Consider the following 16,101-nt stretch of genomic DNA (forward strand, 5'->3'; position numbering starts at 1 on the left):
ATCACATAGTTATGGGTGAAACCGGTTTATCCACTTTCTAACGTAGCAACACTTTCTGACAGATAATTCAGATAATTACTCATCAATTGTGGGTTGGGCTGATGGAGCTCTTTAAATAGTTGTGGAAAGAGAATGGGTTCTCATATCGCAGAGAAAACGCTTCAGACACACTCAATGGAAGGTGAGATATGGCTTTTCTCCTACTATGAAGGCTTTCTTCATCACATTTGTCATTTGTAATTGTAAACTTCTTTCAAACTGCGAAACTTCTTTTTGTACTCTATGTTGTGCACTGTTTCCATAACATATAGTTTCTCTGTTGCATTTAATCGGTCGGAACAGTTTTGGACCAAACTGTAGTGGTACACCTTGTGATCCTATCTGTGTGATTCCAGATTTAAGTGTTCAATATGTCAACCTGGAGGAGCTGGATAACCAACAGAAACATGAGACACAGGGCTTCACACCTAGGAGCCTCGTCGTACGAAGAGGAGCGCCCTTCAGAGTCACCCTGACCCTCAGTGGCAGGCCCTTCAACCCCCAAACTGACACCCTCATCTTCAAAGCCCTACTAGGTACTGAGCCTTTCGTTTGGTTTGGTCTGGTTACATTCGCTCAGTGTGACATGAAACTGACAACAGGGAGCGGTAAAGCTACTGAGCCAGAAGCCGAGGACGGAATAACCTGCGCCTCGACGGTGTTGAAAGACCTGAAGCAGCATGATAATCCCTCCCGTGATTGTCTTCTGAATCTGTCCATACTAACTCCTGGTCTTCTTTCTTACAGGTCGTCTCCAAGTGTCCTTCCCCATCACCTTCTCCAAGAAGGCCTCTCGGTCCAGATGGGGGGCCTGTTTCAACCAGGAGGGCCTCAATACCCTTGTCCCCTCTGTGTTCCTCTCCACCCCTGCCTCGGCCGCTGTGGGCCAGTACAGTCTGCAGCTGCACGTACTCACTCAGCATGGCCAGAAGGCATACATGGTGGGACGCTTCATCCTGCTCTGTAACCCCTGGAGCCGTGGTGAGGAAACCCCTTTGGAGTGGCTGGTATTTACACCTCAGATCCGTAACAGCCACTTTTGGAAACGTTCTAACATTTTTGTCCCACCTGCAGAGGACGCGGTGTACATTCCCTTTGAAGACCAGAGAGATGAATATGTCAAGAATGAATCTGGCTTGCTCTTCATGGGCACTCCAAGGAACCTTGTGTCTAGACCGTGGTCTTTTGACCAGGTGAGCTCACTGCATTTTCTTCAGCCCAGGACTTTGTCTCTGCCCAAGACAGATTAAGACTGTGTAACCAAGTCCCTGTGACTGACCTGTCAACCCCTCTCTCTCTCTCTCTCTCTCTCTCTCTCTCTCTCTCTCTCTCTCTCTCTCTCTCTCTCTCTCTCTCTCTCTCTCTCTCTCTCTCTCTCTCTCTCTCTCTCTCTCTCTCTCTCTCTCTCTCTCTCTCTCTCTCTCTCTCTCTCTCTCTCTCACCATGCTTCAGTATGAGCCAGGGATCCTGGAGATCTGTATGATGATTCTGCAGCTCAGCCCCCAGCACAGCAAGAACCCAAAACAGGACTATCTGAGCAGAGGAGACCCCGTCTATATCAGCAGGGTCGTGTCGGCCATGGTGAGTCACACACGCACCCCACCTCCAGGGCTTCACTACGGTGTCTTTCTCACGACTTGAGAACCAAACTCTACCTCATAATACAGGCTGTGGCTTGTACTGGGATACAGCAGACAGTGAAACTTGTGAACTTTCACAGTCATCCGAATTTCGTGGCGAAAGCAGATGGCGTACCGTACATTTGGCATCTACGTTAGCAACTAAACACGTTTGCACAGCTGCAGCACTGGAGGCTGTTCCCTTCCGCCAACAAGTGCCAGTCTATGCAATTGGACCTTTTATTTCGAAAGATCTTTCATTCAGTCTTTTTTGTCTCCTCTCAGATTAACTGTGAGGACGACCGTGGCGTCCTGAAAGGAAACTGGTCAGGGGACTTCAGTCAGGGTGTGCCCCCCTCCAAGTGGACCAGAAGTGAAGACATTCTAAAGCTATGGGCCAAGTCTGGTTTCAGCCCGGTCAAGTACGGCCAGTGCTGGGTATATGCTGCTGTCATGTGCACAGGTAATGGCATTGATACTAAGAATTACTAACCATTATTACAACTCATCATAACTGTCCCTACAATATTTGTGTCTTCTTTGAAATAACAATGGAGGTCATTTGTTGAATGTTTGTCTGTGTTTCAGTCATGCGAGTGCTTGGTATTCCAACCCGAGTCGTCACTAACTTCAACTCCGCCCACGACACCAATGGCAACCTGGTGATTGAGGAGTTCTACAGTGAGACAGGAATGAAACTGCCCCAAACTACCGAGAGCATATGGTGAGAGCAGCTTCCCATCATGAGTCATCATCTCGTAGCTTGTAGTCTTCCACCTAAAAAGTGACTTTCTTCCTGACAGGAACTTCCATGTATGGGTAGAGTGTTGGATGACGCGTCCCGACCTGGGCTCAGGATTGAACGGTTGGCAAGTGTTGGACCCCACCCCACAGGAACGGAGCGGAGGTGAGAGGTCACCGAGACTTGACGTCCACACACACACACACAGGCACACGCACACAGGCACACGCACAAGAGCCCGCAATAATAAAGGTCTCATTTGAATTCCGGTTCTGTTCTATAACTGGACTCTGGTCCTTTCTGGTAGGAGTGTTCTGCTGTGGCCCGGCCCCTATAAAGGCCATCAGAGACAGACACGTGGACCTGCCTCACGACGTGCCCTTCGTGGTGGCCGAGGTGAACGCCGATGTTCACATGGTCGTTGTGAGGCAGGGTCAGGTGATCAGCCGCAGCATCGACACAGAGAGGGTGGGCTCCCTCATCTGCACCAAGGCCGTCGGTTTACCCCGACCGATCAACATCACAGCCGACTATAAAGCCAACAAAGGTCAGTGCACTCGGGAGCTAAGCGGCTTTTGGCTTTTGCAGTTCCGAGAGGTCCGTATTGCATGCACGGTATTGAATGTTGCGGGTGTTCAAATGCAGTCAGCGTATCGGTCCATAACCTCAGTCGATTATTGAAGTCAGAATTTGGAACGTGAATATTTCGATATAAAGGTGTTCCTAAAATGGGACTCGTCACCGATCACTAAGCTGTTTTTCTTGTCATTGCAGCTCCGTCATCGAGTACAAGGTCCAGGTCCAGGGGGTCCTCCGTGTCCCCAGGAGGAACACTGAGCAGAGGTACGTCTTCTCCTTGTGTGTCTCTCCTTGTGTGTCTCTCCTTGTGTGTCTCTCCTTGAGTGTCTCTCCTTGAGTGTCTCTCCAGACATACGTTACTCTCTTTGAAGATGTCTCTTCTGAAGGAATGCCACAAGCTGGCACTCCTGTAGTTATTTCAAAACAAGCCTAGTTCAGTTTATTGTATTGAAAGTCTAGAATGTGCCAGAAGGGCACGACAATGAAAGGAAAGTCTCATTTGACTCACGCTGTTGTCAATGCGTGGTTCTGTGTGTTGCTTAGGTTCCGCCCAGGGCTTGTCCGTGTCCATGGCCCTGCTGAAGATGCCGCTCTCAGGGGAGAGCATCTCCTTTTCAGTCACCATCACCAACATGGAAGCCATACCCAAGGTCCTGAAAGAGCATGTCAACGCACAGGCCAAGACGTACAACCACAGCCCCTCAGACACATTCTGGGAGAGCCACAGCCTTATTCAGATGGCCCCCTTAGAAGGTAAGAACCTGAATGGCGACACACTTTGAATCCTCTCTACTTATGAATGCGTTGGAATCCTTCGAAATGTCCAAAACGATCAGTTCATTTCCCTGGCAGTTGGAGCTCATCCATTTCCCCCCTGCTCTCTTTCTCTCCTTCCCCTGCCTGTGTCTGCAGTCAAGGTGCTGCACCACAACATCAGTGCGTCCCAGTATGAGGGCCTGGTGGGAGAGGACCTGGTCAACCTGGCAGTGGTGCTGAAGGACCAGGCCAGTTTCCAGACCTTCCTGGCCTCCGAGGAGATTAACGTCCCCAGCCCGGAGCTCTCCATACGGGTAGGCTCCTCTCGCTGAACCCGAGGGATGGGGTTCCACACAGACAGAAAATAAGGCGTCGTATAGATTAAAAAATGTTCTTCCCCCACAAATTGTTTGATCAAAAGCTCTTGAATCTTTGATGCTTTGTGTGAATTATGTGTAAGAGGTGGGTGTAGCTCAGGGTGGGTGTAGCTCAAGGTTGAAGCATGTGACTACAGTGCAAGACGCTGCAAGTTTAAATCCCTCTGTACGTTGTTTTGGACCAAAGCCTCCGCTAAATGAACAGGTTATTTGTTTATTTCACAACAAGGCCTCCCCACATGTAGTGAGTGGGATGAACGCTGATCGTTGAGGTTCTTTTCAGGTTTCAGACGAGGACTCCATTGTTCCACGCAAGAAGTACCAGGCCGTGGTGGCCTTCACCAACCCCTTCTCTGTCCCAGTCAGCGGGATTCTGACTGTGTGTGCCGCTGGGTTGATAGAGGGGAAGGTTCACTCAAGGTAAGAGTGGAGTTAGCCGTCATTCGCTACCGTGATGTATTTAGCCGCCTCAGTTATGCATCAAACTTACCTTCTTAAGGAGTGACAGTTGACAGCCGAACTGGCAGCAAAGAATGTGCTGAGCATTGACAAAAGAATGTTCTACCGTGGGAGTGGTTCTAACTGTATTATAGGTGGGGGTTGATTGTATTCTTTAACTTCACCGGGCCTGACCTTCCCTGTGTAAACGATTGGTTCAGATGAGGTTGAGAAATACTACTTGTGAAATGTTTTTGTTGTGAGTTGCTCCTGCTTTCACTGAGGTAATGTTCTGGTCATGTCCCCTCTGAACCTGTAGGATCCACTTGCTTCAGCCAGGGGCCAGTGTGGAGAGGATTGTCTCTTTCACGCCTCGGATGGTGGGGATGAAGATGTTGCAGGCTAGCCTGACCCTGGAGAACCACCCTTCAGCAATCAGAGGATTCCACATGGTTCCTGTCAAGGCTCCCTAGACTCCTATTGGCCACAGTTAGGATGTTAGCACAGTGTTGCTCAGTATTCCAACTGACTTGCGTGCTGCAAAACTGAAGTATTATGCTATTTATGCTATTTATGCTATTTATATATTTAGAAGTGTTTTTTTGGTATTATTTGTTTTGAATGTGTTAAATACATTTGTACTTGTTGACTTGAATGTTTCTAGTGAATTTAGTCAGGACTGTGTCAGTGAGAACTACCATGCTCTCCAGTGGGTCCCCTTCTCTTGAAGTTCATTTTACATCCAGCAGAGGGAGACCTTGCTCATCTTATTTCTTGGTTCCAGCAGAGGTCCCACATCACTCACTGCACCCATTTTACATACTATTTTAAATGACTGTAAGGACTAATGAGATATTTAATTCAAAATAATGATGTGTGTTTCAAGTAAAAAATAAATACCAATTCAGAAATTCATTCTCAGAACACAATTAATTTATCTTTATTAATCTATTATAACTGTCTGTCGAAAACAAATCAACAATAAAACATTATATACAAATCGTAGCTAAGCTGACAGGCTGTGTAATAAGCACATGCAAGTCCAGAGACAACCACACCAGTTCATCAGATTCATGGCATACAAGAATACAAACCATCAGAGACAGAAACAGAATAAAACAAGACAACAAATGTACATTCCAGCATCATTTGAAGACAACTGGTTTCTATTCAAGCACTAGCCTATAGCTTCTTTTTTTTTTTTTTTTTTTTTTTTTTTAAGAACTCCGGAGGAATAAAGTCGGTTTGAAAAAGAATGAACATTTTCTAGATAGCTGAGTTACATTCTGCTAACCCATTGCCCAAATTATATTTCTGGATTTTTTTGTGTTCATGCAGATCAAATAAATAGGTCACATTTCATAGGTCAATCTAATTCTATTAAGACTATTCTTAACAATCTCCTTAAATACTGACTAAAACACAGTAACTTTGGGGGGAAATATTATACAAAATTGTTGAAGATTAAAAATGAATTAATAGTGATAGTAGAATTGTCTCCTCTCAAATAACTTGCTGGCAATAATTCTCGCTTATAAAATTTTTGTTAGGACTCTTTAAAAGTTTGTATTAACCTATTCCTTATTATTCCATATAAAAAAACATTTAACTAACAAATAGATAGACAGAAGAACTAAAACATTTAATCCCTATTTAATGTCTTTCTGCGCAATGGGTCATTGTATTTCAGTGCAACACTCTACAATACAAAAGTGGGACCCCTTCAATGAAAAGAGAGGCGGAAATAGATGAAAAAAAAGAGAGTATTATTTCCAGTAACTAGATGCAACTCCCTGCTGATGCAAAAATTGGTCCCATATAGTCTTGGTTTGAAGTTGTGGGTGTATGTCCGCTGCCTGCGCACTCATTGGTCCGTGGGATGTGTCTAGGAAGTGGTCGAGGGCAGGCTGGGACGGCTGGCGCCTCCTAGAGGTAGTCCAGCTCCAGTGCATGGCTCAGAGCCTCCAGATCAGCACGACACGACACTCTCCAGAATGGCATGTTCTTCTGCAACACAACAACAGAAACAACAACAGCGTTGAGGACACAGGAACAACAGTCCCAGTGTCCTTGTTTCCAAGGGTGTGTCTGTGGGCCAGTCTGAGTGATGTGGAGGTATGGCCTAACACCACGTGTTCTCCACTCTCACAGAGGCTGTGGGGGGGGGGGGGGGGGGGGTGGTGGTGTTGATGTTCACCTTCTTCGCTACCGTCTCCTCCTCCACGCCGTCTCCGATCACCACATACACCGCACGGCGACCGAACCTCTGGGCCACACGCTCGAAGCAGCTCTCCTTCCCTGGGCGACCCGTGGAAGAGATCAAGACGACAATGACAAACAAGCCGAGGAAGCCGACCCCACATCGACCTACCTGCCCACAGATATCAACTCGATGCCACAACCACGCGGATATAAAAATCCCCTCGTGCACACACACGTGGTTTTTCCTTGGGTTTCTGGACACCGAACAGTGCCCCCCCCCCCCCACCACCCCCCCCCCCCTCTCTGTCTCTTTGTGATGGCTGCATGTGTGGTGTGGTGCGGGGTGGAGGGTGTGAAGGCGCGTGGGCGGACCTGTCTTGGTGGCGCTGTAGATGTTCTCGATGGGGAAGGCCGAGCCCAGGCCGTAGAGCAGCACCTTGGACAGGGCCGGGATCAGCTGGGTGGTGGTCACCAGCACGTTCACACAGTTGGGCCTGCGCGTGGAAGACAACACGCACCGTCAAGACGGCTCACTCTGGCGGTGGGGTCGTCACTAGACATCGTTCTATATACATCCTCCCGCTCGCACCCACCAGAACGTCAACACTGTATCTAAGGGATGAACTTGACAGATTCCAAATGAAATGAGGTCGGCGTGGTGCTTGATGCAGACCTGGAGTTGATGAGGGCCAGGGCCTTGAGGGCCTGTGTCAGCCACACGTCTGTCAAAACCTCCATCTCCCTCCGGAGCTGCAGCCACTCCTCTCTCTTCGGACTGCCCAGCAGACCTGCCGGTCACAACACAGACAGGGCTTGAAGGACACAACCACAAACACCACGCAGTGCCCCGTCACGTCCAAGCACTGCACAGACATAGGGGATTTCAATTTGGGGCTTTATGAGATATATCTACGCATATGGGTAGAACTCAATGGTAAAGCACTGGACTACAAATCGAGAGGTACCGGGTTCGAACCTCCACCCTGCCATGTCTTATACGTCCCAAGATTTGGACCATGATTAACCTCCAGTCAGTGGACTTGTGTGTGTGCAGTAAGAGGGTCAACAGGGAGCCCGACCCACCTCCCACGTTGTTCTTGTAGGTGTTGTAGATCTCCTTTACCCTGCGGTAGCGGAACGCCAGCTTCCTCATCCAGTCCACTCCTCCGTGGACCCCTGAGCCCAGACACAGGGTCCCGGCCCCAGCCGGGCTCTGGAAGCCGTCCGAGCCAAAGTTATACGTGCTGCATGAAGGACAACACACGCAGGCCGCAGGGTTAGCCTCGTAGCGAGCCGAACGCTCCGCTAACCCTCGACGTACGCACTTTCGTTCGTTTAGAAGACGCTTTCAGTGTACAAATAGTGCACTACAAATAGTGTTAGAGAGGCTGTAGAGATGGCGGGACATTTTCATGGGGAAGGTTGAGTTGATTTGGTTCGAAGGGTCCACTGAGAATACGTGATTGGATTTGAATACGGGTTTGATTTGGGCTTCGTGAATACAACATGAAAACATGGTTCATTGTGATGTTTAGAAGGATACCCACAGGCATTTGCATACAAATCTGTGCTTTCAGTTGTCAAGATCAGTGCTAAGACTATAAGTAGTTTGCCAAACGTGCCGGCAGGGTTGTTGAGGGTGCATAGAAGCAAGTTGTAACAGCCTGTATAGTGAGTTATCAAAAAAACAGCGAAGAAAAGAGTAACATTGAGGACAAAGCTTTAAGTGAAGGAATGTAAAAAGGCACTTTGATGCATTGTCGTCTGGTACAAATATGTCTTTGTCTCATAAAATGATTCATCACTTTAGGCCGTAAAATGTCTAGAAAGAGGGAGACAGAGGGATGACATAGGCTTATTTTGATGAAGGATGAAAGAGTTATGGGTGATACACTGCTATTTTTGCTAGAGCATGTGTGTGAGAGAGTCACAGAGGGAGGGGGGGGTGATAGAGAGAGAGTGAGAGGCACAGAGAGAGAGAGAATGAGAGATATACCGTATTGTTCCACAGCCCCTTCTGTGTGCGAAAAACCCTGGGGGAACGTCTGGATCGGGGGTTGAACAGGGGAGGAGGAGAAGAGGAAAGGTGAGGGAGGAGGAGGGGGAGGAGGAGAGGGAGGAGGAGAGGGCGGAGGAGAGGTGAGGGAGGAGGAGAGGAGAGGGAGGAGAGGGAAGAGGAGAGGAGAGGGAGGAGGAGAGGTGAGGGAGGAGGAGAGGTGAGGGAGGAGGAGAGGAGAGGGAGGAGGAGAGGGAGGAGGAGAGGTGAGGGAGGAGAAGAGGTGAGGGAGGAGGAGAGAGGTGAGGGAGGAGGAGAGGAGAGGGAGGAGGAGAGGGAGGAGGAGAGGTGAGGGAGGAGGAGAGGTGAGGGAGGAGGAGAGAGGAGGAGAGGGAGGAGGAGAGGAGAGGGAGGAGGAGAGGGAGGAGGAGAGGTGAGGGAGGAGGAGAGAGGAGGGAGGAGGAGAGGGAGGAGGAGAGGTGAGGGAGTAGGAGAGGTGAGGGAGGAGGAGAGAGGAGGAGAGGGAGGAGGAGAGGAGAGGGAGGAGGAGAGGGAGGAGGAGAGGTGAGGGAGGGAGGAGGAGAGGTGAGGGAGGAGGAGAGGAGAGGGAGGAGGAGAGGGAGGAGGAGAGGTGAGGGAGGAGGAGAGGTGAGGGAGGAGGAGAGAGGAGGAGAGGGAGGAGGAGAGGAGAGGGAGGAGGAGAGGGAGGAGGAGAGGTGAGGGAGGAGGAGAGAGGAGGGAGGAGGAGAGGGAGGAGGAGAGGTGAGGGAGTAGGAGAGGTGAGGGAGGAGGAGAGAGGAGGAGAGGGAGGAGGAGAGGAGAGGGAGGAGGAGAGGAGAGGGAGGAGGAGAGGAGGGAAGTGTACCTCAGGTCCTGGCCATTGTCGTCTGATGCCACGTCATCAATATGAACCTGGTCACATTCCTGGAAAATGAGAGAGGAAACAGATCCATGAGTGAAGGAGATCTGTTTCAGAGGCGAGATGTGCATGGGCAGGCCTCGGGGGAACCATAGAACCAAATGAAAAATACAAAATACAAAAAATAAAACATAGGGCAGCATGGGGGCAGAAATAAGCTGCTGGAACCAAAGACAGGGAGGCGCCAGAGAGGAATGAGAATGAGGAGTGTGGCGGCACACCATCGCTACCTGATGCCACGTAGACCAACAGAATGACAATACACCCACTTGTATTAACTGCCAAAAAATGATGATGTATCTTAGCAAACATTTCTTCCAGGGAATTTCCTCACTCTCTTTGTGTCTTTTCATATTTCTCTCTCTAATATATAATATATAATGCACTAATATATAATGTGTGCCCCCTCTCTCTCCCACTCTGTTTCAAATCTCTCTCTCTCTCTCTCTCTCTCTCTCTCTCTCTCTCTCTCTCTCTCTCTCTCTCTCTCTCTCTCCCAGTCTCCTGTTTCCTCTCCTGCTCCCTCTTCCGCTCTCTCTCCAGCTTCATTCTTTCCCTCTGAACTTCCTCTTCTGGTATTCTCATCTCTTGAGTCCTGGTAGGCCACTAACTCCTACCATAGCCCTTCTCTCGGCCTGCTCCTCAGGCCCCGGGCCCTATCACCTTTCAGCCTGCCTGAGAGAGAGGAAGACGCTACCTCACCATCACTCTCTCCCTCTCTCCCCTCACGCTGGGAACCCACTCCCACTCGGTCCCCACAGCCCCACACAGGCCCGTTACCATGGCGCAGGCAACACACCGGGCTCCAGAACAGCTCTATTACCAAGCCACAGCAGCTCTCAACACCTCTTAAAGTTTAGTGGGATTTAATTACATGATTTGGCCCGAAAAAGAAGTGTGTATTAGGTATGACTTTGACAGGACTGTAACTGGTCCTGTGAACACGAAAAATGTCCTTCCATAAATTAGATCCAGCATATAGTCACCACATGACTGGAATACTGTACAGATGATCCCAAACCTTCCCGTTCAGACTCGAACTTTAGTGCTTTCCCAGCTATTGTATTTACACGAAATGATCTCAGACTCATAAAGCGACCATGGACAGAGACAATCCGCTGCACATTCTACTGAGCCAGTTATGGACAAATCTAATCGGAGGCCCAAAAACATCCAAGGCGTGACGAGTAAGTTGTGCCGACACGGGAAGCACAGAGAATGTTCCAGTGAAGAAAAGATTAGAAGGGAGGCAAAACAGCTTTGTTGGCCTCCTTATTTTTTCAGTCCTCCCTCCTCCCTGTGACATGTCTTTCTTTCAGAGACAGACACACACCTATAATTACCAACACACAATGTTCCCTCCCTCTCAATGAAAGGAGGATTTGATCCTTTTATTAGTCCAAACATGTCGTCGCATTGTTCTTTCACTGACGAGTGGTAAACATAGTTCTGTTCATACCTCGTTGGGACAGAGGGGGGAAGGACTGAACCGGACTGTTCTGGGGGGGGGATGTTTTTTAAGTCTCACCTCCAGGTCGTTGAAGAAGAGACGGGAATCGGCCAGGTTGAAGATCATCTCCTCCATCCACAGTCCCAGAGACACGGCTTTGGAAGAGTCCTAACACACACACACACACACACACACACACACACACACCAACATTTAGCTCAACGTTAAAACGTGTCATCATGTAAGCAGCAGACGGGTGACTGGAACCCACAAACAAACAGATGAAGTGAACTAAATAGCTTTGGCCTTTGATAATTGACAAGCGTCTAATCCAACGAACCAACCGTCCTTGTTTTCCTCCCTGTCTGTTTAAACAGCCGTCCAACAGGCCAGCTCAGCTGCTTGACTGACACAACAGGTTCTATCAGCCTAAGAGGAAGTGTCATTAAAAATGTGTCAATCATGCCTACCAACTACACACTGCGCTCTCTCTCTCTCCCCTGAACCCAAATGCTGGGTTTAATGAGTACCAACATGGGTTCGGATTCATTTCCTAACGAGCTCATTTCCAAAATATCCATTGACAGCCACAGGAGAACCCATTGTTTATTGGACTGGGCTTGTGGGTGCAAACCTTGCTGGGGTATTGTTGTGGTTGACAGGGCAGGTGCTGTGCTGTACTGACTGGCTCTACAGGTTGGCAGGAGAACAGAACAGCGACTGAGACGTCAGCCAAAGGTGACTATCAGATTAGCACCTCTGAAACATTCGCCCGGCCACTGAAATGGGTTTGATGAATAGAGGAGGCCAATGAGAGGAGGCGGAGGAGTGGGCTGGAGGCTTGAGAGGAAGGGGGCGGAGGAAACAGGCGAGGTAGGAGAGGGGGAGGAGGAGGAGGAGGAGGAGGGGGGAAAGGAGAATAGGGAGAAGGTGGAGGCGGGGCAGGTCTTGGGTCTTAATTGGGGTAATTATCTGTAATCACCATAATCTAATACCCAGCCTCTCTGAATGCAGAAGTTCTGAGGTGAAATAAAAGCCGTCCGTCGAATTCCAGTTAATTACAGCCGGGAATGTTTAGAAAGGAATGACCAAAAAAAGGAGCACACACACATCCAAAAAAATGTGAAAAACTACAATCCAAGCAATTCCACTCCTCTTTTGGTCTGTCCTGAACGGCGGACGTGATTGTGAGAATGGCGAGGCCCCGGGAAGGAGTTCACACGCTATAGGGCTCCGATGCAGCAGCCTGCGGGATGATGAATGAGATACAAGGGGAGCACTTATAGAGGGAATAAAATCCTCATGTGCTCCATGGTTCACCTCATCTTCTCAGAGGAAGAGAAAACAACTGTCTTTCAGCACGCCCATTACTCTTCTGCTGCCCGGGTCCTGTCCGGGCTGCACACACACACACACATTCACACACCCGCACCCACACACACACTAGTTTAGCATCAGGTAAATAGAAGACCGTATTTACTGGATACAGACATCATACAGCAGAAACTGGCTACAGATTCTTAAACACAACTTTAACCTGATGTAAACACCAGCCCCTCAGAAGGATCGGAAAGGATCCGAAAACAGATCACACGAATCTCAGCTGGACCGGACCATCTCCATGTTGTGGGCGTGGGTCCCTGTTCCTAACTCGGCCCCCGTCATCCATCTTCCCTCATCCACGTGTGGGGAGTTTCAGAAGTGGGTCCGTTTCAAGACCCCTGGTCCTGCGGAGCAGCTGGGTGGGCGCCGTCCAGAACGCGCGGCGTCGCTCAGGCGCTGACGGCTCCACCCCTCCGTCCCCCTCGGCGACCGAAAGCAAAAGAAACAACGGCGTGGCGAGACGCGAGGACGCCCCTCGGCTCCCCCTGTGTCCGCACGCCGGGGGGAAGGCGTGAGAATCCCAAACAGCGGTGCGAGCCAAAACCAAGAAACACCCGTGTTGTTCCCTCGTCATCTGGCTGTTACGCCAAGGCCCATCACCTGTCAATCACACAGCGGGGAACCGCGGACGGACAAACAAACCACCGGTCCACACACACTGACTCACACACACACACACATTGTGTAAAGAGACCGGAGGTCAGAGAGGGGGAAAACACCCAGCGTGTGAAAAAGGCAGGGAGAAACGAAGAGGCCAAGCACACAGCTCGAAGCTCCGACATGCCTAGCCAGAAAAGTCAAATAAACAGGAGCGGGTGACAGTAAGACTAGGGGGGAAATGACGCGTTCGGGGAGTTCCTGGGACAGATGGGATTGATGGGGAGCCTGCGATGGAGAAAAGGAGGCCGGTGAGATGACAGAACAGCTGTCGCCGGGAGCATACCTTGCCAAAGCGTGTGGAGAAGCTCCCTGTGAGGAGAGAGTGGAAGATGATGATGGTCTCATCTAGGTCCCACACAAACACGCGCTGCGGAGAAGAAGCAAACAGAGCCCGGTCAGCGAGCACACTTCATAAGAACAGCAGTGGTGAACGCTACATCCAGGTTTGACGGGTGTGTGTGTGTGTGTGTGGAGGGGGGTTGTGTCGTTACCTCTATATCCGAGTCCAGGGGGGGGGTGGGGTCGCTGACTCTCTTCCTGCCTCTCAGCTTTCCGTCTGAGCTTCGTCGAGCTGGGACCCCTTCCTCCTTCCCTGGCGTGGGGGGGCTGGGGGGCAGTTGGTATTCTCCTGGTACACACACAAACACACCCCCACACAGATGTTAATCAAAGGGCCTGGGACTGTAAAGATCTCGATGAGAAAGGTGAGTGAAGCAATGAACCCCCCTGCAGAGGGAGACCAGTTAACCACCCCTTACCTGAATGTGACTGCGGGCTGTGATTGGGCAGCACTACGGGGTGTTCCGGGTGCTGATAGGCTAAGGGGGAGGTGATGGCGGCTGGGTTGATGTTGCTGCCTGCGAGGTACGGGCTGTTGTAGTGGGAGTTGTAGTAAGGAGAATACTGGCTCTGGCTGTAGCTGGAGTAGGCTGAGAAATCCTGACAAAACACACACACACTCTGAGTACATCTCACACCAAGAATAATTCAACGTATTCATTTCACTTCCGGAGATGGACCCGTTGTGTTGCTTTTAGTGAACCCCCTGTTACCAGTCAAAGAACATACGGTACCTGTTGCGTGGGGTTAAAAGGAGTTGAACTGGTGATCGCATTTGTTCCTTGGAAAATTCCAGATGAAATACTGCCACCTGGAAAACAACAAATCAAAACATCACTCAAGTGGCCCAGTAGGAGAACCCGTTGACCAGATCGACATAAAAGAAGCATGCGGGGGGACAGTTGAGACTTTAAAAAGGCAAGCCTCCAGAGCTGTGAAGTCCCAAGCTGATGGACACCAGGTCCTGCTCAGCCCTGACCTGCTCCAGCCCGGCCCCTCCACTGACGGGTCCGTTCTGGAGGGGGCCGGGATGGATTTATGGCTGACGAACCGACACGGGTGGGAACGAGCGCTCCTTCTCTCGGAGCTCTCGTGGAGACACATCCCAGTGTTCACCCCTGCAGGAGGAATGCCTTCCTCCAGGCCCTGTTCCCCCCAGTCTGACTGTGTCTGTTAACACCTCTCAAAACACTCTACCTCCCTCCCTCCCTCCACCACCTCCTCCTCGCCCCCTCCCACCAAATCAACCCCCATGTCTTTGGAGGGGATTTACCAATTCTACTGTTTAAGAAAGAATATTCGACCGATACAGCTGGGTTCCTTCTCAACGTAAAAAAAAAAAAAAAAACGAAAGAAAGAAAGAAAGAAAAAAGGTGAAGTTGTCGCTCCATTTTTTGCCAGAGCTGTATATTCTATCGGTATAAGTACAAGTTCACGTATGGACGTTTTAGCACAACACACAGAGAGGGGGGTGGGGGTGGGGGGGACATATAGAAACTAATGTCCTTTCTCAGCCGTGATGCTGGAGCCGAGGCCCCCCCGCTCCAGCCCCCGCCAGGGTCTCTGGTCCCAGCATGAGAGCCAACCCACAACATGCACCTTCACCTCTCGCCTTTGACGGAGAGGGTCAATTTCACGCTGCTTTGAAAGCCATAAAGTCATACTGAGCGAGGCATGCTTTGGGCGCCGAACAACTGAGGAATGTTTGGGTAAAAAAAAACAACAAAAAAAAAACACAAAAAACACACATGGACAACACACACATTTTCTCTTTGGATGTCTTTCACATAGTTCCCCACAAACACACACACAGACACACACAGCACACGTCCATGTGGGGCAGTGTTGTAGGTCTGGGTGGAGGAGGGGGGTTTGACCCCCAGAGGAGGGGGGAGACGGCTGACGCCAGGAGGCCAGACCGCAGCTAATGGACAACAGGTGTGGAGGAGGACAGACAGGGCCTTGCTCAGCCATTGCGCCCACCGGGACCCCTCGGTCAGTCGGCAAGAAGCCTTGAGGTTTGGGTGAGGGCAGTGTGCGTCTGTGTGTCGTCGTATGACCGTCGCGTGTTTGTCTGTGTGAGAGTGTGCGTGGACAGTGTGTGTGTGTGGGTGTGTGTGTGTGTGACCCACCGTGTGTGGAGTAGCTGTAGAGAGCTTGGCTCGGTGGAGTGCTGCTGAAGTTTGAGTAGCCCAGGAGGCTGTTCTGTCCTGGGGAGTGGCTGAGGCCATCCTCGGTTTTAATGTCTGACATGGGAGAGAGAGGAGGGGCTTACTTAGACTACGCTTCTTGCAACAAGTAATCTGTATATCAAGGAGTGTGTATGTGCAACACTACTGCAGAGAGACACACAGAAAGAGGTAGAGAGAGAGAGAGAGAGAGAGAGAGAGAGAGAGAGAGAGAGAGAGAGAGAGAGAGAGAGAGAGAGAGCGAGAGAGATCGAGAGAGAGAGAAACAGAAATTTAAAAAAGAGAGAAATAGAGATCGAAATAGATAGAAATAAAGACAGAGAAAGGCCCAAGAGAGAGGGCTGGGGGGGGGGGGGGGGTTCCTCACTGTAGGAGGGCATGCTGTAGCCCTGCGTGTGGTGCGTGTAGGGTGC

General features: G+C 50.2%; 2 protein-coding genes across 3 annotated transcripts; one reads left to right on the forward strand and one right to left on the reverse strand.

The window, feature by feature from the left end:
- Nucleotides 1–81: 81 nt before the first annotated feature.
- tgm5l (transglutaminase 5, like) lies at nucleotides 82–5,481 on the forward strand. Of its 2 annotated transcripts, none has more exons than XM_062459985.1 (14): nucleotides 82–181; nucleotides 396–575; nucleotides 787–1,020; nucleotides 1,114–1,232; nucleotides 1,492–1,620; nucleotides 1,944–2,121; nucleotides 2,247–2,382; nucleotides 2,462–2,565; nucleotides 2,708–2,951; nucleotides 3,194–3,243; nucleotides 3,523–3,732; nucleotides 3,892–4,049; nucleotides 4,396–4,532; nucleotides 4,870–5,481. In XM_062459985.1, the coding sequence occupies exons 1-14, from the start codon at nucleotides 133–135 to the stop codon at nucleotides 5,021–5,023; spliced, it is 2,082 nt and encodes a 693-aa protein (XP_062315969.1). In that variant the 5' UTR covers nucleotides 82–132; the 3' UTR covers nucleotides 5,024–5,481. The 2 variants fall into 2 exon arrangements, with proteins under 2 accessions (XP_062315969.1, XP_062315960.1); XM_062459976.1 differs by having other exon boundaries at nucleotides 2,708–2,947; nucleotides 3,175–3,243.
- eya2 (EYA transcriptional coactivator and phosphatase 2) lies at nucleotides 5,475–16,095 on the reverse strand. The gene is made up of 13 exons (XM_062460000.1): nucleotides 16,056–16,095; nucleotides 15,632–15,745; nucleotides 14,234–14,310; nucleotides 13,919–14,099; nucleotides 13,652–13,788; nucleotides 13,444–13,527; nucleotides 11,196–11,285; nucleotides 9,614–9,672; nucleotides 7,836–7,996; nucleotides 7,426–7,540; nucleotides 7,125–7,246; nucleotides 6,748–6,848; nucleotides 5,475–6,557 (listed from the first exon to the last, which is right to left on the reverse strand). Exons 1-13 carry the CDS (start codon nucleotides 16,066–16,068, stop codon nucleotides 6,477–6,479), a joined length of 1,335 nt encoding a protein of 444 aa, XP_062315984.1. The 5' UTR covers nucleotides 16,069–16,095; the 3' UTR covers nucleotides 5,475–6,476.
- Nucleotides 16,096–16,101: the final 6 nt, after the last annotated feature.

This window comes from Osmerus eperlanus, chromosome 1 (assembly GCF_963692335.1).
Source record: "Osmerus eperlanus chromosome 1, fOsmEpe2.1, whole genome shotgun sequence".
In the NCBI taxonomy this organism is placed as follows: Eukaryota; Metazoa; Chordata; class Actinopteri; order Osmeriformes; family Osmeridae; genus Osmerus; species Osmerus eperlanus.

Excerpts from the sequence above, each read along its gene's own strand:
- tgm5l (XM_062459976.1), top strand. The coding sequence starts at position 133 with ATGGGTTCTCATATCGCAGAGAAAACGCTTCAGACACACTCAATGGAA. Across the intron at positions 2,122-2,246 it reads TGCTGCTGTCATGTGCACAG|TCATGCGAGTGCTTGGTATT; the intron begins GTAATGGCATTG and ends TCTGTGTTTCAG. Across the intron at positions 4,050-4,395 it reads GCCCGGAGCTCTCCATACGG|GTTTCAGACGAGGACTCCAT; the intron begins GTAGGCTCCTCT and ends GGTTCTTTTCAG.
- eya2 (XM_062460000.1), bottom strand. Across the intron at positions 13,789-13,918 it reads CAGCCCGCAGTCACATTCAG|GAGAATACCAACTGCCCCCC; the intron begins GTAAGGGGTGGT and ends TGTGTGTACCAG. Across the intron at positions 6,849-7,124 it reads CTACAGCGCCACCAAGACAG|GGAAGGAGAGCTGCTTCGAG; the intron begins GTCCGCCCACGC and ends CGGGTCGCCCAG.